At 49.2% G+C, this 23083-nt stretch overlaps 1 protein-coding gene across 1 annotated transcript in view; it reads right to left on the reverse strand.

Annotated features, from left to right (window-relative positions):
- The window catches only part of CSMD1 (CUB and Sushi multiple domains 1), a 1512254-nt gene that overhangs the window by 156566 nt on the left and 1332605 nt on the right, over window positions 1-23083 (reverse strand). Inside the window, exons 53-56 of the mRNA XM_029933196.1 lie at window positions 20216-20334; window positions 16415-16484; window positions 10605-10721; window positions 1013-1222 (exon numbers count right to left, since the gene is read on the reverse strand). Coding sequence (XP_029789056.1) covers window positions 1013-1222; window positions 10605-10721; window positions 16415-16484; window positions 20216-20334 — 516 coding nt within the window. The remainder of the gene's footprint in view (window positions 1-1012; window positions 1223-10604; window positions 10722-16414; window positions 16485-20215; window positions 20335-23083) is intronic.

Genomic DNA, 23083 nt, shown 5'->3' on the forward strand with positions numbered 1-23083 from the left:
CCCCCCCCCCCCCCCCCCCCCCCCCCCCCCCCCCCCCCCCCCCCCCCCCCCCCCCCCCCCCCCCCCCCCCCCCCCCCCCCCCCCCCGCTTCCCCAAGCCCAGTGTCCCCATGGCCTGGCCGCTCCCCTCTGCAGAGGAGACCCCTCCTCCGCCCCTCAGAGCAGCACTGATCTTGCGGTCAGAGTATGGTAAGTAATCCTGTCAGATAAAGGTCCCACCACTAAGTCTGAAGTTGTTCTGCGTTTCATTCTAGATACAGGGGCTGGTGATGCTCAGCCTCAGAAGGAGGAACACCAAGCAACACCTTGAGCACCCACGTCTAAAACTTCCACATAAAATGCTCTCATCTGTAAGAAAACAGTAAAGCCATAAATTTCAAAGGCAGTCGATGAAATTAAAGAAAGCAAGTAATTTAATTAAGTTAAAAAAAAAAAAAAGAAAGAAAAGCCCTTGTTTTGACATTTTCAGCTACATGTGACCAGGAGCTGAATGACCTGGAGAGGCCAGCTAAATGATCCGGCAGGAAACGAAAATTCGGAACTTTTCCTCATCCCAAAAATGGCTGGATAAGGCTGGACTCAAACTTGTCCTAAAGTCTCATATTCAGACAGTTTAAAAAAAAGAAAAAGCTCATTCAGTGGCTGATTGTTCCTGGCATAATTGGCAATGACTCGAGTAACACGTTTAGCCACTATTCTCGAGCTCTGACCACCGCCAGGGCGAGGGAGGCTCCCCTGCCTCGCTGTGGCCGGACCGCCGCTCGGCCTGGGAGGTGGGCCGCGGCTCCGGGTACAGTGACAAGCAGGGAGGGTGACGTGGGCCGTGGCAGGGCGGACAGGCGGGGCGGCCCTGCTCCCGTCTACACCGCTGCCCCGTGCGCGCTGGGTGTGCGGCCCCAGGTCCGTCCCCAGTCAGGCCCCGCCTCTCCATGCCCCTCCCGAGCTGGGACGCTGCCATCTCAGTGGAGTTGACACCCAAAGGGGGTAGATGTGGATGCTCGCCGACCCCTCACCTTGGTAGGCGAGTTTGAACCCTTGCCGGTTCTGGGAGTGGTCGCTGTAGAAGTGGATGAGCGTTTCGTGCGTGGTGCTGAGCAGGGCGGCGGGGGGCTCCGAGCCGCTGAACTGCCCGATCAGGGGGCTGCTGTGGTGCGGCCCGTTCTGAATCTCAAGGTAGTCGTGATTCGCTTCGGTAGAAAAGTTCAGAAACTGAATGTGCGCCCCTGTGAAAAAACAGGCCGAAGTAAAGAGAGTGACTATCAGAATGCAGAAGAGCCCTGTGTCCCCAAGTGAGGACAGCTGCACAGGTGTCCCCGCACAGGACCCTCCAGGAGGCGGAACCCACCGCCATCCCCGGGGCTGGGGCAAGCCTGGGCTAGAACGCGCCTGGTTCAACGTCACCTGCGCCCTCTACTGGCTGTGTAACCCTCGTTCATGTAATTCACGCCTCCAAGTCCACTTCTCTGTCAAACACAGTGACCCGCACTCTATCACACACACAGTCAGGCGGAATCCTTGGAGCGATGACTGGTACTCACTAGGACGGCAATGATTCGGTCTGTTTACAATGACGACGCCATAAACGCAAGGCTGTAATCGTATGTTGAGTCATCCATAAGCTAATTTAAGAAAAAAGCCAAAATGGGTCTTTAAAAAAATGCAAGAGCCTTTCAAAGTGGCTTTTCAATGGATGGTCGGACGAGCGCACAAGAGATTGGCTAGTTTAGCAAGTGATTATTTCAATCATATTGCATTATGTACGCAAAGCCAATTACTGATTTTTGCAAGAAACCCAACGTAACCCGGACGGTAACTTCCACACGTCAATCTAATACCCTGGCACGGTCACGCACCAAAAGACTGTCCAAGTGACCAATGTCACTGGGATCCTATCGATCTATGTACCAGATAAAGGAAATCAAACTCAGAAACATTTAGACTTATTTGCTATGACTGTGCCATTTTTGAAAATCGATTTGACTCCTACGTCTGAAATATTTTCAGGCACTTAAGTAGTTTCTATGGAACTCCAAAGACTTTTGCGCTCACAGAAATCCATGTGGACAGCCAACACTGAGAACTCCAGTGGCCATCACAGACTACTGTACCCACACAGAAGCACAGCTTCCCCTTGTGTTACGACTCATCTGCTCTTGACAGACAGGAGGAGCTTTGTTTTTGCTTGTCATCTACTATATGTGACACGTGGTTGCTGGCTTGGAAAACCGAAGACAACCGGTGGCCTTACCTGGTGTAAAGGCAGAGAACATTTCGAGCAAACACATCTACTTGGGTATTGATGGGAAATAGTTACCGAAGGCAGAATCCAGTGAAAAGGGAACAAGAAAAGCTCAAGTAAAGTAGGAAAGAGATACACAGACACTCCATAAATAGGAAGTCTTCCCAGGAAAGAGCTTTGTGAGGAGGCCCAGAAGAGTAAGTAGTGGCCCTCTCTGGCCACAAGGGTGAGGCCATCTCCCAAGGGGAAGCTCCGTGTTACCGACCGACACTTCCCTCACCATCACCCAGCAAGTCCTCATTGGTATCATCAGAATGTGACTCAGAGATGTTAGGTGCTATGTGCGGTGTAGCCCAGGACAGGCAGAGTCAGACTGACACCCGAGTCTCAGGGACAAAGCGCTCACTTTCCTGGTTTAGCAAACAAGTTGTACAGGAATCAACCACCTCAGGAAGCGGGAAATACCCCTGTTCTTATTGGACAAGATCACGTTGCATTTGTTCCACCTTGACTGAAAGACGAAGGAAGGAAAGGATAGAATGTGGGAAACTGCAGGGGTGCCTAGCTGGCTTAATCAGGAGAGCATGTGACTCTCGGATCTCAGAGTCGTGAGTTCAAGCCCCACGTTGGATGTAGAGATTACCGGAGGGGGAAAAAAAAAAAGAGTAGGAAACTTCAGGAAGGAGCTGAGCAAGCAAAAGGCAGGAGGAAAATCTTGTCTGAGGGGAAAGATCTTGAACCTGTCAACCAAGCCTCAGAGCTGGTTTAGAACAAGTAACTGCCTCCATGAGACGCAGGCTGGGTCTAGTAGCTAGCAGCACCTGAGCCGTCGGGGAGGGTGGCCCCAGTCGGCCCTTGGCGGGGCTGTCCCAAGGCCACGTCATACAGAAGTATGGAGCAACACCATCAATTTAAAACATTTCTGTAAATAGTTTAAAATGTCAAATATTTCTCTTTGTTGAAGAACCATCAATGAGGTATTTATTTTTTTTTCTAAATGTTAGCAAATGTGCTGGTCCAAGGAAATTTGGCAGCAGGAAAAAAAGAGGGATTGAGAGAGATGGAAAGAGAGAGAAGGAGGGAGGGAGGAGGGAAGGACCAGTGGCTCCCTTAGTCCTAATTCTGAGCTTCTGTGTCCACATGACCGGGGCAGCCGAGCTCTGACCATCATCAGTACTGGATTTAGTCCCTCACCTGTTCATTGTTCAGTTAGAGACACAGTCTTCTTTTTCGTCATGGCCCACGGATCTGATAAAAGAGGGTTTTGATACCAATAATGAAACCGTACTAACAGATCCTTTTTCTGGGTGCACATGTGACTAGCTCGGGGCCACTGACCGCTGTGGTCGGCGGCAGCTCGCGAACACCCACCACATTTGTCACCACGAGGATGACCCCAAACAGTGGATGAACCACGGACCTCTCTCTTTATGCCCCAACGTGCGGCACAGCGTGGGAAACTAGGCAAGACGAGACGCTGCTGAACGCACTGGTGACTTGGGTATCAAGTCAAACAGCAGGGAAGTGGCTTAAAATATGCTCACTTGAGACGCTCACATGCGGAACTCAGATGCGTTTATCTGCAGATACGCTTTGAAATTCACCGAATGACTCAGTCAAGGAAGAAATGAAAGCCAGCAGGCAGATCAAGGGGTAAAAATAACTGAAAGATGGCCGATCTCTCAAAGTGAAGGAAACAGTGGGCGTAGTCTTTCACCGACTTGGAATTAAACTTGAAATGGGACAGAATTACGGCAATTATGATTTCATGAAAAAAATAGCATTTTGAGCAGGATAAAGTGTCCAGCCACACATCAAACCACCCAATACCCATCAGGAAATGGGACAGAACAGAGCTCAGTTCTAATCTGGTTTAAAATGGAATTATTTAGCTATCTAATTTTCAGTGACTTGTGTCCAGTTTGACATCATAAAGCCAAAATGAAGGGATTGAAATAAACACAGCCTAGCTCCCTTTATTATCTTATGAAACGCTGAAAAAATGTGTTATTACAAGAAAATCAATCTGAACGTCCGTTTGGTGGCGATTACAGAGCACATTATCACTGGGCTCATCCGATTATCATTCACACTGAAAATTAAGTATCAGTAAAAGTGACCTGCACAAAGAATTTCTGACTTTGGATTTGACAAAACTTTAAATAGTAATGTGACCATGGCTTCTGAGTTAAACCTCCGGGGTTTTAGTTGATAGACCTTGTGAAAATCAAGTCCACTAGTTAGCATCTTCTGTGCATAATAAATGCATGGCAAGAGTGAATCTTAAGTACCCTTTGTAGCCCCCCCCAACACACGCTCCTAGATGGTCAAAGCCGTGGTCATTTTGGGCAGCGTGGTATGCCAAGTTGGTGCTGTGGTTTTTAAACAGAAAAGACAAAGATAAGGAAAGAAAAAAAGCATGGTTGTATTTTTGTTGATGATGCCTTTAAAAAATTTCAAGAACACAGAGAAATTCTGTGTCAATTGGGCCTGTGCGAAAGCAACACAAAATATCAACCAAAATCTGCAAAAGACAAAGAAAATAGCACAAGAATCATTAGAGCCTTTGGCTGTGTAACTAACAGCAGCTAACAGTCGAATAAAGCCTGCTTTGTATCAGGCATCTGCGTTTTCAGAACAGCCCTGAGATGCTTTATCATATTTATTTTAAAGGTAAGGGGTGAAGTTCAAAAACATGGTTGGTGACTTGTGTCCATTCACAGCCCCAGGGACTGGTGGAGCTAAGCTTTCTTTTTTTCTTTTTTTAAATGTTTTATTTATTTTTGATACAGAGAGAGACAGAGCATGAGAGGGGAAGGGTCAGAGAGAGAAGGGGACACAGAACCGGAAGCAGGCTCCAGGCTCTGAGCTAGCTGTCAGCACAGAGCCCGACGCGGGGCTCGAACCCACGAACGTGAGATCTGACCTGAGCCGAAGTCAGAGGCTTAACTGACTGAGCCACCCAGGCGCCCCGGAGCTAAGCTTTCTACGCGACTGCACTGGGAGCCCCCAAACGTGAGCACCCGCGATGCTCACGGTCCCCCTCACCTCTCCGGCCGTGTTCTCTCCCTGAGTCTGGGTGCAGGAGGCTGATGTCACCGGGACGGATGATTAGCAACACGAGACAAGGTGGTTTCCACATGCTGCCCAAGCAGCTGGCCATTTTGTCTGTTTAATTAAATTATCGACTGACCATAGGCTGCGGGAAGAAGTGAGACACTCGAAAGAATTATTTGACTAAGCTCGTAGCTGCTTAACTCAGGGACGGGAGAACCTCTCGGCCCGTCCAGTCACCAATCCAGTGGTGTGGAAATACTCCAAACGCCCAGGGACACCCTCCACGAGTGAAACTCGTCACGAGACGCAGCGATGTCAGGTTCTGGCCCGGCGTCCCCTCCGGGCCGCCGGGGGACAGGGTCCCCGTGTGTTCGCCAGCACCTCAGGCACTAACCCCGAGCAGCTGAGCACCGAGGCTGGAAATCGAGACTGCAGGAGTGCACGTGCGGATCCTGGAGAGAGGCAGCCTTTAAGGAAATGAGAGCACTGCCCTTAAAAGTTGGAAATGGAACTTGCTTTTAAGAAAACTCTGGAATAACAGTAGCGATTTTCCTCCTTTTTTGTAATTCATGTTAAAGTTCTGATTTATCATCCGGTTTCATACTCAAATATTCTATCTCTACTTCCATTGTGTCAAAGCCGCTTAATTTCCACACTTTTAGGTAAAGCAATTTATACTGAAAATAACATTTATGAGAATCTTATGAAAAATATATTTGTGCATTTCTCATCTTCATTTCCACGTGGACTCTCCCAGCCTGAAGAAGCGTTTCCTAAAACCTGTGACTCCATCACCCAAAGCACCAGAGGGGCTGGACCAAAACCCCGCCGGGTCCTTCTCCCTGCGTGGCCAGCAGTGCGGGGACAGACACTGCGGGGCGAGCCACAAGAACACCATGGTCACAACGCGACTCCCACCGTGATCTTGTGCACAGCGAAGTTTCAGGAGCACTGGGCTTGGCGGTCACTTTCCGTGGCATTTGGTGTCCCAGGCCCAACTGCATGGTCACAATGAGTCTGGCCGTATCCTGGGGTCTTACGTGCGCGTGCTTCCCCCAGGGCCCGTTTCTTGACCAACTTCCCAGCGACCCTACAGCCTGTGCTGTTGAAAATGGCTTCCCAGGGATGCCTGGGTGGCTCAGTCGGTTGAGCGTCTGGCTTCGGCTCAGGTCATGATCTCATGGTTCGTGGGTTTGGGCCCTGCGTCAGGTTCTGTGCTGATAGCTCAGAGCATGGATCTGCTTCGGATTCTGTGTCTCCCTCTCTCTCTGCCCCTCCCCTGTTCATGCTGTCTCTGTCTCTCAAAAAATCAATTTAAAAAATGGAAAAAAAATAAAAAAAGAAAAGGAAACGGTTTCCCACACCTCAGGCAGAGAAGGGCTGGGGGCCGCTCATCCCCCAGCACACGCACAGAGGCAGCCGCTGGGGCGGGAGCCCCGGGCAGGGAGAGGCAGGAGCGGCGCCAACAACATGCCGGTGTGCACGCTCACGTGGAGGAGCCCCGCAGCCCCTGCACCTGCGGATGTAAACGCCCGTCTCGTTATCCCTTCAGGGAGGAAGTGCCTCTTACCCTATTTTCCAACTTGTCTGCCAAGATCACTGTAAGGGCAGAAGGTCCTGTGACCCCCACAGAAGCCTGTCTTCCCAGCCCCCCCGCCCCGTCCCACTGGGAAACAGCAGCTGGGTCCTGGGTGGTGATTCCAGGGGTTCCAGGATCATCCTAAGACATGCCGCTAACAGGACACAGTATGGGACATGAAGGGGGAAGCAATGAAGGGGCCCTCGGGGCGCAGTCGGTTCAGCTTCTGACTCTGGATCCCGACTTGCTCACGACCTCATGGTTCGTGGGATTAAGTCCCGAGTCTGGCTCTGTGCTGACAGTGTGGAGATTCTCTATCGCCTCTCTCCGCCCCTCCCTGCATGTCCTGTCTGTCTGTCTGTCTCTCTCAAAAATAGAAAAACATTTTTAAAAAGAGGGGAGAAATTATCATTAAGGGGTATGATAATCATCTTTGCCATGTTCCTACCTGTTTTTTTAAATAAGAAACTTCCAGAGTGTTTAACACAAAATTGCATATTCCTGGGTCTCAGCCCCAAACTTGCTATCTCACGATTTCCAAGGTAGTGAGGTGAGGTTTGCCTGTGGCCTGGGACATCCCAGGAGGAACGCACAGCTGAGGGAAGACGGAGGGGGGCGGCCAGTAAGGGCGGTGCCGCACGTACCCACCGGGACTGAGACAAGACAATCGATCCGGAATAAACTGGCAAAGGGAAGGAATAAGGTGAGGAATCTGAACTTGAACGGAGTCTGCCGCCTTCAGATGCCCGGGGTGAAAATACGTCACATGCAGCTGAAAACGTGAGCTCATGTGTGTGTTTTTGAGAACAAGAGGAGAGGCGGCACTTTGAGCCGTGCCACAGCGAGGAGGAGAGGCAGAGATCAAAGGAGACCAGAAATAGATCAAACTAATTGACTTAAGGAGTTTCAAAACTCTCGCGTGGGGTGGAAAGCTAGGCTACAAAGTTTTCCCCGGCATCAGCAGAATGCTCTGTAATTTTGTAGCCTCCGAAGGCATCTCTAGCAGGGACGGAGGAGCCCCAACACTCACCGCCAAAGGACCTGCCACCACGCACAGCCTTTTCTCTGAATCTGTAACTTCATTCTTAGAAGGGGATTTAGAGATTCCAGAATTTATCACAGGTAAACCCAGGGCGTTACACTTAATCTGCAATGTATAGTTGATTCGTGCACAACACGGGCTTGAACTGTGTGGGTCTATTTCTATGCAGATTTTCTTTCTTACAGCACAGAACTCTAAGGGTATTCTCTCTTTCTTAAAAATTTCCCAATGATCTCTTCTTTTCTCTAGCTCATCTTATAATAGGAATGTAGTATATAATATAAAATATAACATATACCATATGTGTTCATGTTATCAATAGGCTTCTGATCAATAGTACGTTATTATTAAGTTTTTGTGGAATCAGGTCACATTGGCTTTTCGACTATGCAGGGTCAGCCCCGCTGACCTCTAGATTATTCAAGATTCAACTGTACCCTGAAGCACAATTACATTGTTCTAAAAATCTAGGGATAGTGATACTATTTTGTTTGTATTTAGGATTTAAGACACAAAGTTTCTTTTTGCCTTCCCTTCAAGATTCTTTCAAAACCCAAAACTATGCAGTATTAAATATTTTAAAAACTTAATTTAATTATAACATCTCATAAATCTTTTTTCTCATTTTGGTCTTTCTTCAAATAAATATTTTCTCAGGCAGAGAAGGACAGATACCATATGTTTGCACTCATAGGTCTAACAGGAGAAACCTAACAGAGGACCATGGGGAGGGGAAGGGGGAGAGAGAGTCAGGGAGAGGGAGGGAGGCAAATCATGAGAGACTCTTGAATACTGAAAACGAACGGAGGGCTGAAGGGGGAGGGGGAGGGGGTGATGGGCATGGAGGAGGGCACTTGTGGGGAAGAGCACTGGGTGTTGTATGGAAACCAACTTGACAATAAACTATATATTTAAAAAAATATTTTCTTTGGGTTCATAGATCATGATCATAAAGTCAGCCAACCTGACTGATTTTTCCCCCTGAATTATTATCTTTCATGCTGGCTTACGCATGAGCAGCATAAGGAAAAATGCCAAACAGTAACCTTTTCAATCACAGAATGGTCAAATTGGGAAAATAAGTTAATACAATATTTATATCCAGTCATGAATAATGTATTTCTAATGAGATTTGGAAGGAAAGTGGGAACTACTTGGAATGATAATAAAGCCCCGGCTGGCTTCTCTGTCGGCTGTTGCTTGTTCTCCGTGGGACCTGCCACGCCCTGGGCCCTAGTCCCCCTGACCTGGTCCGGTAGGTGCCCCCCCTGAGCCTCCGTGGCCCCTTCCGTCTTGAGGTGAGAAGGCGCAGCTCCCACTTGCAGAGACCGTGCCACACCAGCTCAGCGCTGCCGGGCCTGGACCTGCTGGATCTGTCTGATCCACCTCCACCTCCTGACTCAAAGACCGTATGAACCACATCCATGTCCTCGGATCCCAGAGCCAGGAAAACAGACCCGCCTTTGGAGAGTAAGTGAGCTAACAGTGGTAAAGCACATTCCCTGAGCTCAGAGCGCTTATGATCTAAAAACCAAAGCGAAACTAAAAGACCTGGAAGAAACAGCCCCTGTAACCTTTTGTGGTCTCTCCCCTTCCCTGTCCCCTCCCCTGTGCTGGCCCCTTAAGGGCCTCAGTGGACATGAGCCCCCCTGAGTTCTCCCCAGTGGGGGCGCCCTCCCACACTCCCCTCTCCCTGGGGTGACACGCAGGGTCTGGCGCAGCATGTCCGTGCTCGCACACCTGACCGGTGGCCACCAGGTGCCCCTGCCCGGGACTCCTCCTGCCTCCCCTCTGCTGAGCAAGTGGCCCCCTCCTTCCTCCATAGTCCACATTACTGTTGCCATTCTGTCCTGCGCCCGGTTCTTAAGCCGAAGCTTTGAAGACCTAATAAAAAGTACGCTCATTCATCGTCCAACTCCCATTTCACTTAGGAGATGTCCTCCATGACCAGACGTGAGGACACTCCATGAGGACCCGATCTGGAACGCCTATCCGTGTGTGCTCCGAGAAGACTCGCAGGCGGGGAAACCCAAAGTAATGAATTCAAATGTGAAGGAAATCATGGCGCAGACACGGAGAGGCAAGATGGGGAATCAAAATTTCACAAACCCGTGCATTTCTGGAAAAAGCCATCATGAGATTTTACTGCACATAACAATTAAAGTTATGAATTATTTAAGGCGCATACCCTGAAAGTTCATAACTAAATCTTACAAGAAGCCATTTTCATAAACCAAAACCAAAGCAATACATAATTACAAAAATTTATGAAACAGTAATAAAGTGTGTCGCAACCTGAAAAAGTCTTAAAAATTGTTCCAAAGAAACAACAAGTGTTATTAAATTCTCGAAATAGGTCCTAAAAGGTGGTATTATGAAGAAGGAGAGGGATAATTGAATTAGGAATGCGACACAGACCTCGTGCGTCTACTATATCACCATCCATCTAATTTAATTTGCCTTGCAAAGAACTGCATGGCTGAATTGATTTTTTAATAACTTTCTGTTCTTGAAGTTACTCTGCCAAAGCTTTATTTAAATCTGCAAGCCACTTTCAATTAAAGACAGTTATGTCAACAGAATAGGGCACATTATTTTTTAATTATTATTCAGCTGAATTCTTTCCAAGATAGGAATTACAAAGTTGAAATTTTAGGAATTAAAAAGAAACAAAAAACTTTCACTTACCGTAGCCAATGGGCAGCTCGATCTTCCAGGTGCAGTCCAGGTTGTTGGGGTAGGCGCCCGGAAAGCCTGGGCTCAACACCACGCCCCCCATGCTGCTCAGCGTCCCTCCGCAGGTGGCTGCAAAGCGACAAGGGTACTCAGTGCGGGGTCGTGGCTCTCTGGCCAGGGGACGGAATCCCCGCCGCTCTGTGGGACGGTGCTAGTGTGAGCAAGAAGTGGATTCGCCCTTGACCACAGCACACGCACCGTGCAATGTATTCTAGTTACTCACGCGTCTGGTCCTCCCTCCTGCGCATCAGCTATTTAAGAACAAAGACGGTTTTTCCAGACGTATCTATTCTGGTACATGGAGGCACAGGAGAGGGGAGTGAAGGTCAGGTACTGTGCAGTTCCATGCATGTCAGTCAGGTGTCCACTGAGTGGTGGCATTAGTTACTCTTTATTCACTATGTGCCACTCACCAGGCTGAGTAAATGCACTGCAGAAGTTAACTCTCATAAACCCCGACAAAGTTGGTATCATTACCCATTTTACATATAAGGAAACCAAGCCTCAAGAGATGAAGAAATTTGCCTAAGCAACGCAGCCAGAGTACTAGGCCAGCTCTGTCTGGCTCCGGAATCAAGGTTTTGACCTGCGCGCACTTCCTTTGGAATTGTTTTCCCTTTTGGGGCGCAGCTCAGTGAACCCACCTTCTCCTCAAGAACCCTTCCATCCATCGTCATCACGGGTTGTGAACGTGAGCTCCCACATCTGGCCTGCCCTCCGTCACTCACATTTTATGCTACCCTAGCTGACGTGTGACTAGAAACACTGATTTATAACACACTTGTCAAATGATATATGTTGAAGCTGATGAAATTCTAATCCTTGACCATTTGTGACTATTAAGATGGCAATTTCTTATATTTCAAAGCAATAATGCAAATGCTTTATTTAATGTCACTTCTTTCCAGGAAGTCACATTAAAAAGCATTATTGCTATTCTAACGGTGTTCTCAGTAGGCAAAGCTGTTTGTGGAAGGCCTTCTTTCAGAGAGCTCTCAGGACCCATGCGGAGGACTGTTTCATCTTTTTAATCACCAACATAGAAAAATTTTATGTGTCGAGGATACAGTTGATAGGGGAAAAATCTAAAGTCTTAACAAACCCCGTCTAGTGAATATGATAATCACCCAAGCTAGGGAATCGTAACCTTGGTTTCAACACTGTACAAGTGATTAAAGATGTAGGTTGAAAAAAATTAAATACTGTGGTTTTGTGGGATGAGGGAATAATTCCAGCAAAACCCTGAATGTGAACTTTGCTGTTCAGAGTGTGAGTGTCGGGGTGGCTTCCTGGTGGGAGAAGCCAGGGTGCGGAACTCGAGGTGGCAGGTGCATGTCACCCATAAGTCTGTCAGTTCTGGTGAAGGCATGTGGGGGCCCCGAGCGGACCCCGAATATACTGAGCAGTGATCTCCTGAGTGCACTCGGCGAGCAAGGAGAGTATGTATGGATGTCCAAGCACAGGGAAAATGGTCACGGAAATGCCAAATCCATGACAGGGACACCAAGACAAATGTGAAGTACAGGGGACATTTTTAAACAAACCCTTTTGATTTTGAACATAGGTTTTATGAAAGAAAAAGGTTAGGAACTAGAAAATATAAATATCCATGTATATCTTCTTTTTAAAAAAAATTTTAATGTTTAGTTTTGAGACAGAGAGAGACAGAGTGTGAGCAGGAAAGGGGCAGGAAGGGAGGGAGAGAGAGAATCCCTACCAGGCTCCAAGCTGTCAGCACAGAGCCCAGAGCGAGCCTCGGACTCACGGACCGGGAGATCATGACCTGAGCCGAAGTCGGACGCTTAACCGACTGGGTCACCCAGGGGCCCCTCCAGGTACACATTCTGTTGAGGATTGAGAGTCTCACATAAGCAGCTGGCCTAGCGCTGGACGGTGGAAGTCCCCGTCAACAGTCATCACCAACAGTTCCCAACAGACATCATCAATCTTCATCAAGAGTCACCATCAGTAGTTTGTTTGCCATGGCCAACCATCAGGGAGACAGAGACAAGGCCTAGACATCGGGTAAATCAAACATACGGTGACAACCTAATTCTGCAAGTAGTTAGTTACCATTAAACGTAATCCTCATTAAGTTTATCTAAAACCACGAAAGCCATAAGACGGGGATGCAGACAGAGCTCCCAAAAGATGATGTCGATCTTTTTCCTTTGTGACATGTTCCAAGCTCCCCCAATGGACTTGTCTTATTTTGTGTATTCACTGTCACACTCACGACTCAGCCTTTTTCCCAGGGCCTCCTGGTCCACCACCGTGTGGTGACCTGACTTCCTGCCCCTGCAGGGGACACTCCCTCACACCAGACCCTTTATGAGAGCTACATGGCCTGTTTAGGGAGCCAAGGGCAAATACAGTATTTCCAAAGGCCACGGTGTTTCCTGGTATAAAGTAGCCAGGGTTTTGCATCTTACTGGATTCACTTATTTTCTTTGGTGCACATTCCCGCCATGTTGGTAACTGTATGGGGGGTTTTTACTCCAGGGTACAGGCCAGGCCCTGCTGGAGGCACCCCGTGGTGTGGACAGTGCCTGCTGGGAGGCAGGGCCCGGCCCACAGTGTGGCCAGTCTGGGGCTTGTTGTGATGCTCGGAATGGCTAGTACTAGTGGCGCTCAGGGTGCTGCTTGACACCCAGGAACCTGTAGAGAACTGTTTTGATATAAATGGTCTTCATTAGTACTTGAGATTTCCAAGAGCTAATAAATAAAAGATTATCTCTCTATGGATTTCTAGTCTTAAAATCTTATTAATCGGAAGCTAATAGCTAAAAAAAAAAAAGCAACTTTTGGTCTCTCAGATCCGACTCTGAGACTTGCTGTGGGTTGTCTGTGAGGTTTCCAAAGAAACACCTTTCTCTAGAGCTTGTAAGCAGTTAGGAGCGAGCAGGTGTTACGGAAGCTGATGTATGTCTGACCTTCGCTAAGACGGGGACATGCTAATACTAAGTTAAAGATGAAAGTCAATCACACTGGACTCATCCAGGTTAAGTGTGTGAACAAACCACACTCTCGCCTAACTCAGAGGGCCAGCATGACGCGCCATGTGACTGAATACCTGTTGTGAGCTGATGTCATTCCAGAGTTGCAAATATTTCAGGTCTCGGGTTGAAGGGAAGGTTCTCCTTTCACAGGTAAATAGAAGATGGATGCTCTGCAGGGGAGAGGCAGGGAGGGAGGAGGCCGTCCCCGCCACCCTGCCTCTCCCGTCCAGCTCACGCCCGGTGCCAAATCTCTACACAAACAGCTTCAGCATTTTAGGTGACGTTGGAACACAGACACTTATTCTTACTGAGAAATCACTTTCAGGAAGAAATGGTATTGGCCACCAGGGACACTGGCACTTGTGAGCAGACACGCTGCGAGGACCGAATCGGGCTGTCTGCCGTCTCCCGCTCCGCTGTGAAGGTTCGGCTCTGTCTTCTCCCCCTCTGTGCCCCGCTGCACCTGCTTCCCGTTCCCGGTGATGAAGTTGTGTATCACTGAAAACTGTTTAATGCCCAGGATTTGTGGGAGCCGTGGGAAAACCAGGCTTGCAGAGACACATGTAACAGAGGGTAAGTCTCTTGTTTGATCTGTGGGCGCCGGAAAAACACCCTCAGCGGTCACCGTTTTCGGCCAGCGGGTCATGAACAATGTGGGAATGGCTCAGAGGACGCTGTTAAGGAAACACTGTGCCCTTTAAAATCATCTGCCTTCTGGGGTGCCTGGGGGGCTCAGCTGGTTGTGTCTGATGCTGGGTTTCAGCTCAGGTCGTGGTCTCATGGTTCCTGGGTTTGGGCCCGAGTCGAGCAGTGTGGAATCTGCTTGGGATTCTCCCCCCACCCCTTTCGGCACTATCCCCATCCCCTACCACTTTCTCTCTCTCTCTCTCTCAAAATAAGTGAACTTAAGAATCATCTGCACTCATTCAGGAAAGTTGACACTCACTCCTGAAAGGCCACATGCAACATGAAGGTGCCTGAAGGTAGCTCTAGAGACCAGGGGGTCGGAGTGCACCCTGCGCAGCATCACGTGTTGAAGCAGGAGAGGGACTAAGAACAAGGCACCACAGTCACTGCTATAATAATCCACGCCGTCCGACAGTCAACCAGGGGCTGGTCATTCAGGAATCAAAGTTCCAGAGAGCCCAGCGCGCTAGCAGGATAGCGGTGAGCGGCACTTGGCTCTGCCTTTAAGGGCCTGGGATTGTAGGGAGGGCGATTCACGTTACAGGAAATCACATCACTGCCGCACAAGGAAAAGCGGAGTCGTGTAAGCTGTAGAAAGGACTTTCTGCTACTGCTGTTCCCTGGCCTGAGGGTGGGAGCCTGGACAGGGTCGGGGGAGGCAAGGCCCCAGGGGCAAACTGCAAGGAGGGGCCCGAATCCGCAAATGCTGTGCTGGTGCAATGTTAGGAAACATCAAAAGTAATGCAAACAACAGCAACAGCAAACGAACCCCACGATGAACAAAATGTTGAGGGTTCGAGTAACTACGGGATGTACCGCTGCTTCCCTTGCCTCTGGCCGCGGTGGTGCGGGGTGCACAGGTGCAGGGGGCGGGGCTGGGGAGGGGCGGGGCCGGGGAGGGGCGCCGCCTGGAGCTGTGAACTAGCAGGCCCCCCCCGCAGAGAAGCTACAGCGGTGCAGGACCACAGGCTGGTGCACACACTCGCTCCCCTAATAACACAGGAGGATTCCGACACCAGGGGCCGTAGGTCAGGCTCCTGTGGAGAGGGACGGCAACCACTCAGGAGGGGCCAACGAGGCACTAAACGCCTAACAGCCTAAAGCTGAGGCCTTGGAGGGGAGACTCAGGACTGGGGGGCATTTAGGTCGTAGGCCCACAAGGGCAAAGAACCCCATTTGGTGAGTGAGACGGAAGCTGAGCTAACATCGGATTATTCAAGCAAGGTGATGATCAGGGCATCCACCTGGGAAGGGGGCACAGGGCGTGAAGAAGGCATCGGGGGTGCAGGTCAGGCAACGCTGTGTTTTACAGGTGAGGTTGGCCCCGGACAAGGCCCTGTGGTCACCTGAGCCACGAGTAAAGGTCTCTGGCTGGTGGGCGGTGGGCGGCCCTGAGGCCCGAGCGGGGGAGGACCTTGCAGACTTGAAGAACAGAGCACAGGACCTGGCCTGACACTCAAGGTCTTCCCACAGAGGAGGGAATGGAAGCCACCCGCTGCCCCCGGGGAATCATAGGGACTCCCACGGGCGCAGCTGGGCCCCAGGGCACACACGTTCCTCCCTATGATGCTGGGTGGGCGTGCGCTTCCTAAAGGGGCAGCTGCGCCCCGTCCTAGAGAAAACATCCGCGGGCCGGGGGACCTCTCCCTTTCTCCTATGAGATACCACCCCTCCAACTCCACATCATTTATTTGTGCTTCTGACTTTTGTTTCTGGAAACTTGACTTTCCGAGGCCTAAAGGCTGACAGAGAACACCGTCTGGACGTTCGGCCCTGCCGTGCTCATTCCCTCTCATAATTAAGCCGCCGGCCTCTGATACCCGTGTAATTTGGGTTTAGAGCCTGAGCGAGCAGTCTGACGCCGGATCCCATGGGCTGGGCTAGTACTGCTGTGGGGGAGACATGAATTCAATCCCCCTCACCCGGCACCCCGCAATGGTGTTAGTAAGTAACAATGGCTGTGAAAGGAGTTTCATCCTTCACGGTGTGAAGCCCCAAGGAGGGGCTCAAGGAGACGGCCACTGCCTCGCGACAGCACAGGTGCCCGCAACGCGGTGCCCGAAGGCTCGTCCTTACCGATGCAAAGGGGAGACGGGTAGTTCCAACGGCGGACGGTCCCCGGCATACAGGAAATGTGCGAACGGCCCTGCGTGAGACACAAGGAAACGTGCTCGGTCACTGGAAGGAGAGTGGGTACCGACCACACGTGAGCATCTCTGTCCTTCCGTGGGTGTCCTTCTCTCATTGAATGACAAGTCAGAAGTCGTGAAATGTCTTCCACTGATACATGAAAATCCATCATCTCTGTGTTTCCTTTCACTAAAGACCAAAATCTTGCATTGCTCCATTCAACAGTCTGCGACATGGTCCGTTCCTGATGCTTAACGAGACGGCTTGGGAAATAAACACCTTTTCTTTTCAATCATCACAAGCTACAGCTGTTGATCTGGGAGGCTGTAACTGGGAGGCTGCACATGATTAGGACATGCTCGGCGTTGATTTGAAGGCGTAAGTCCAGCAATATGCATAAAGAGGCACCTGCCAAGTCGCCTTTCGTGCTTACAGTTCACATTCGACCCACATCCCCCTTATGGTCCCACAAAGAATGGGGTCAGTCCCTCCTTCACCAGACGAAAAGGAGATTTATTATTCATTTTATTATCAGACAGCCTCACAAAGTATCGCATAATTGTGGCTGCAAAAAACTTAATCCTCCTCAGCCATCATCTCTTTACCCTTTAAATATATGAAGTTTTGAACTTTCAGCCTTCAAGAATACCAGTCCTATTATTTCTGTTTAAAAAACCAAACAGCAGCAGGTTAAATCCTGAAAGGTTTGTGCTAAAATCTCTCTCTCAATAAAAGAGAAGGTGGTAAATGGGGCACCTCTGCGTGCAGACTATTCGTTTTTATTTTGTTTTCCTCGCTGTGACTCAGTGGCCTTATCTGCCATGTGTATGCATCCTGTGCATTTCCATTTGCCTCCCACGATTGGTACAGAGGCAGCTGAAAACGAATCTTTAATTCATGATAAATAATCCCATCCACGTTGGGAATGCATCAAACAGGCATCTGCGTTAACAATTATTGATAACAAACAGATTCCCTAAGCTCAGAAACATTCCATACTCGATTCATCTGCCACAAAACTCATTTCCTCATATTTCTGATATGTTAAAAAGTCATTACAGCAAAAGGAGACTGTGTTTACTCTTAAAGAAGAAATTCTGTGCAGTACATTTCCTGCTAAAGTTCATGCTGCGTGTATATGCATTTTCTGATCCATTGAATTATCTTTAATAAATTTCTTCCTGAATTATGGATAGACATAAAGTGCAAAAGCCTTTGAAGCTACTTACTGATGGCTACCAATAAAGGATTCATTTATTACCAATCTGGGTCATATTCTGTTATTGATTCTGGCACAAACATTTTACTTTATGTATTTACGTATTTATGTACGTATTATTTTGAGAAAGAAATGAGCAGAAGAGGCGCAGAGAGAGAGGAAGACTGTCAAGCAGACTACACACTGTCAGCCCACAGCTCGATGTGGGGCTTGAACTCATGAAACTGAGACTGTGACCTGAGTGGAAATCAAGAGCAGGACACTTACCCAACTGAGCCACCCAGGCAGGTGCCCAATGTTTTAGATTGGTGATTCCAGCTCAAATGTCTCCAGTGGATCCAAAACAAGATAGAACTCTGTTTATTTCCTAGTTGGGAATGGGGATTTTCTTTTTTCATCCCTTCAAAGAACTCTGAAACAAGCCTGGGGAAGACGGGAATCCCATGCCCACAAGCATTCAGGTTCCCTCTCAACGTGTCACGTGATCGCACCTTTGCGCCATGTCCGGGAATCTCCCTAGGCACACACATTCACACGCCTTTGTGTGCAAATGATCCAGGGAGCGGGTATCATTACATAAATGATACATAGTTTACGCATGTTGTAATTCCAAATATAGGACTGTGGTGGCAGATTTCTTGTCCACTGATAGCAGTTAAACTCAGGACCCTCCCTCGCTCCCGTGAGGTCAGAGCATCAGCCTGTCTGCCATGTAGACAGCACAGCTCGGTTTGCGTTTGGAAAACCGTGCCCTGTGCTCTGCCAACGCAAGTCCACGGGCCTCATGTGCCACAGTCCATTCTAAGAAAGGCCCCTGCCATGCTCCTCTTGGAGGGCTGCGGAGGTGTCGCTCAAGAGAGAGTTCTCAAAGGGACACCATGAACAGGTGGAGGGAAGACAAGGGCCCAGAAGGAAGGGAGGCGCTGGTGTGCTGGGGTTTGTGCTCATCGACAAGGTGAGCAGAAAAGGCGGAATAGCAGTGTGTCAGACTATCCTGCGTGTGTCTCCAAATGAAGCCCCTGGGACGTTCAAGTTGTTTAAGATCTGTCTTAAAGGGGGCGCCTGGGTGGCGCAGCCAGTGGTGTGTCCGACTCTTGATCTCAGCTCACGTCGTGATCTCGTGGTTCGTGGGTTCGAGCTCCTGATCGGGCTCTGTGCTGACAGCCCAGAGCCTGCTTGGGATTCTCTCTCTCCCTCTCTCTGCCCCTCCCTCACTCATGCTGTCAAAATAAAGAAATTAAAAAAAAAAGAAGACTTGTCTTAAGGAGTCAGTTACGTGTTTAAAAGCTTGCTCAGATGTAGACTGTGTCTGAAAGCCTCCTCAGTAACTCTCGTCCTGCTTTGCAAGGAAGGGTCTGCCCACCTTCTCGCTGAGTCAAGGCAGTGACGGTAGTGCCACCAGCATCCGTAGGTTGTAGCTGTTTTCACCAAGGTCGCTCTACACGCCTGTTTGTTCGTAATGACTGTAATGATGCTGCTCCCTTGCTGGGGCATTAGGCATCTGCGGACGCGTTCTCCAAACCCACGCCTGGCGCCGACTCCCCAGGTGGCCCCACAGCTCTCCTGTTCCCCCCCTTCTCTCACCCCATGGCTGGGGTCCCACCTCCTCGTCCTACTTCCCACGCTCTGTGGTTGGCCAGGATGAGCACGGGTGAGGCGCCGGGGGTCCTCAGGGGTGCTCGGTGTTTGCGTCCCAGCTCTGCAAAATATCTCCCCCCAACGCACTCTGGGACTCGTGTTACATGCAGTGGTGACCGTTTACTGCTGACCCTGGAGACTCTTTGCTGATGCTTCCTCAAGCTCGTTTACGTCAGTTAAAGACCAGAACTAAACATGTCCCCTGGAAGGTGACCGGCAGCGATGCTGTGGTAAGCGTGCCGAACCCTCTGTCGGCCCAAGTAACTGAAGGGGAGACACAAAACCAGGCTTAACTACTTCTGCCGGACTTTGTGACATACAGGCTTGGGTGATTAATACTGTTGGCACGAAGAGCCGTATAATTGTGTTAAGTAGCAGAAACTATTTTGTGAGTAAGCTTATTTGCAGTTTAGACTATAAAAAAATAACAGAAAAAATAACTAATGTTGCTACACGTTAGCTTATAAAAGTTTACTAAATTTTTATATAAAATTATAAAAAGTGATAAACGCTGGTCACTGTTTCTTGAACCTGATGCCAACCACTAGTCTGAGGACCACAGTGCCTAGCACGGAGTAGGAATTGAAGGGGACACACCCAGCTGAACGTGGGACCCAGGTACAAAGCAGGGTGGACACACGGCCCAGAGCGACCCCATCACTGGGCCACCGGGTGCACACTGAAAGAGACGCTGCACATCCTAATTAAGATGACCAGCTCACCCGGCTCCTGCGGCTACTGAGACTCAACTACCAGAGTGAGAAACGAAATCCGGGCTCTGGGTACAAATCCCCAGCGCTGGCCGCCTGCACGGACTGGCCGCCTGCTCAAAGCTGGCCAAGGACGGCTGCGTTTTCCCCTCATTTCCCCAAAGCCCCAGAGGAGCATACCTGCAGGGTGTAGCCGGGTTCGCACTGGAAGGAGAGGACGTCATTCACCATGTACCGGTCTCCTGTTTTGATGCCGTTGCTGGGGAGGGCCGGTTCCTGGCAAGCAGCAAGACCCACAGCTGCGGGAGGCAAAGGCAGACGCTTAGGAGTGCGCACCATCAGCGGCACTGCCATTACTGGGGTGGTAAAATAGGGTTTCCTATGGCTCTCCTCTGGGAGAAAAGAATGGAAGACCTTAACTCTTTCTCTTGTTAGACCACCAAGACTTCACATGACTTTACATCCGTTAGTAGCTAATTCTTACCTATCAATTCATTCCATTTACATCAGGCAGCGAATCAAGCTTTTCCTTAAATAATAAAATCCATGTTCACTACTATACACTCCAATTCCAACACACACCCATTTCAAAAGGTCCTTTAAATTATGTTCCTTGTTATATGCACAATCCATGATGACGGTCACTTGCTTTGTCTTTTTCAAGCATAGTTGGCAATCTTTATGAAACATTTAAGGTGTGCGTCTGGGAATTCTATCCTCCCAGAAAAACGTAATATGAGAACAAATATGCGAATATTTTATATTCTCTCTCTCTCTCATTTAAAGACAACAGAATCCTCATGGGCCGTCTGTTCTCCGATAAACGGGAGCACCATCCACAGATCCTAAGGCTGTAATCAGGCACTTTTCTCAACAGAATCACCTTCAGTTAGGGCACTAACCATTTATTTAATGCATCATATAATACTGGCTTTCAGCCTAAAGTAAAGAAAAACTAACTCTAAGTATTTAACACTGATTCCTTTCTGTATAAACCCCATAGAACAAATAAACAGAATATGCAGCTATGGTATTTTGTAGAATAAACGACGCACTGGACATGGTGCTAAGGACTCGGTGATGGCAGACAGCCCTTCTCACCAAGGCGGTGCGTCTTTGCTCTTCTTAGTTCACACAGACTGAGGGGTTACCCAGGGGGCGGGCGGGAAGGGCGGTAGCTAGAGGCGCCGCTCAAAATTCTTCATGTGGCCTTGGACGTGCCCTTGAGTTCTTGTTCTCCGCACTACGGGGATGAATTGTTGGGAAGGGGGAGGCTGCGGAATTCGGCTGGGATAGGGAAGGTGGGGAAGCCCATTAGTCAGTCCAGAAGCAAATGCTCATAGGAAACAGAAGAGCAGGTCTGTGCAGGGCGGCCACTGCCCGCCTGTGGGTCCCTGCAAGACGGGGCTGCGTGCGTGCACCTGGGACTCGGCTCAGATCACACGCACACTCTGCGGGTGGTCAGGCTTCGCTTAAAAAGCACGGGGTCAGGGGGAGGAGCCTAGATGGCGGAGAGGAAGGGAGCTCTGTAAACTCTGTCCACCCCATTTATCGAACCGAGAAGGACACTACTCTCATCTGCCAGAGCAGAAGGAGAAAATACGGACTCCAGAAAGAATAGAACTTCAAGGATACCTGAGTGAGTGAGGGCGAAAGGGGGAGATCTGAAACATGCCAGGCTTGGACGGGCAGGGGAGACAAGATCCCCAGCCCAACGTGGGGGAAGCGCGCGGAGCCCAAGAGACAAAGGGAAGAGACAGGGGAGCACACTTCCCGGCGAGAAGTTGCTGGGGCCGCGGCTGCACCAGGAGCCACCAATTCGAACTTGGTTTTAGGAACAGGACCACGGACCGCATTTCCACGGTGCACCTCACCCCCTGCATGGACTGCGCAAATCCTGGGTGCCCACAGGAAAAAATAGGGCCCACACCTACGCGACCCCCTACAAGGAGTCGGTGGCGGGTGGAGGCCTGGGCGCGCGCTTAGACTACAGGAGCTCCCAGCTCATTTCCAGCAGCACAGCGCCTTAAGCAACAGCTATCAGAAACCAAGAGAGACTCAGTTTTATTTTTTTTTCCATTCCCCCATTGCAATCACAATCTTGGCTGGGGGTGGGGACTCCACAATTGAGTCTGTGAAGGTGTGCACTTCACCTCCTGCTGCTCATTTGGCCTCAGGCAGGGGTGGGGCCTCTGAGAACAGCCTCCAACACCTACCACATCAAACCACGCCCATCCACCAGGAGGAGCTGCTGCTGCTTTTTTTTTAATATAAAAAAAAAGTTTTTCTTCACTTGTTTCGTACTTATTTCTTTCTCATTATTACCTCTTTTTCCTTTTTCTTTACTCAATTCTTTTAAATTTTACTACTTATTTTCCTTTCTCCTTTTTCCCTTACTTTTTTACCTTCTTGCAACCCAGATATATTCTCCTGTATCTCATCCTTACCTCTCCCCTAAACTGGTCATACACTTTTAAACAGTCTACTGTCCTTTGTTGTCTCCGACCCCCTTTTATATTTTTTTCTTTTCTTCTTTCTCTTTTCTTTTTATTTTCTCTTCTTCTCTTCTTTTTGTCTCTTTCCCTCCCATTTTCTTTCTTTTCTTTCCCCCCTGTAATGTGTTTCTTTGTTTGATTTGTCTGTGTGTATGTGTGCTTCTGTTCCCTCGGTGTTTGTCAGTCTGTCTTCCTTCTTAGGACTACACCAAGAAACAAGCCAAAGTGTGCAAGAAGGCGAGTCCCAAATATTTCAGAGTAGGGAAATAAAATACTCACAGGCACACAAGAGAAACGGAGATACATCATTAAGAGAATATTTCCTGAAAAGACAGGCCCTGGACAGTCAGTAAGCCTCCTTTAACAGAGAAATATTAATAGGTGCGCAGAGCACAACAAGCTTTCTAAAGGTGACAAGAGACAGAAAACTAGCAAAAATGACCAAACGAAGAAACTCTCCCCTGAAGAACTTCCAGGAGGAAGTCACAGCCACAGAACTGCTCAAGGCAGATCTAGACAACATATCAGATCAAGAATTTAAAAAGCTTGTCAT

This window comes from Suricata suricatta, chromosome 1 (genome assembly GCF_006229205.1).
Source record: "Suricata suricatta isolate VVHF042 chromosome 1, meerkat_22Aug2017_6uvM2_HiC, whole genome shotgun sequence".
Classification (NCBI taxonomy): Eukaryota; Metazoa; Chordata; class Mammalia; order Carnivora; family Herpestidae; genus Suricata; species Suricata suricatta.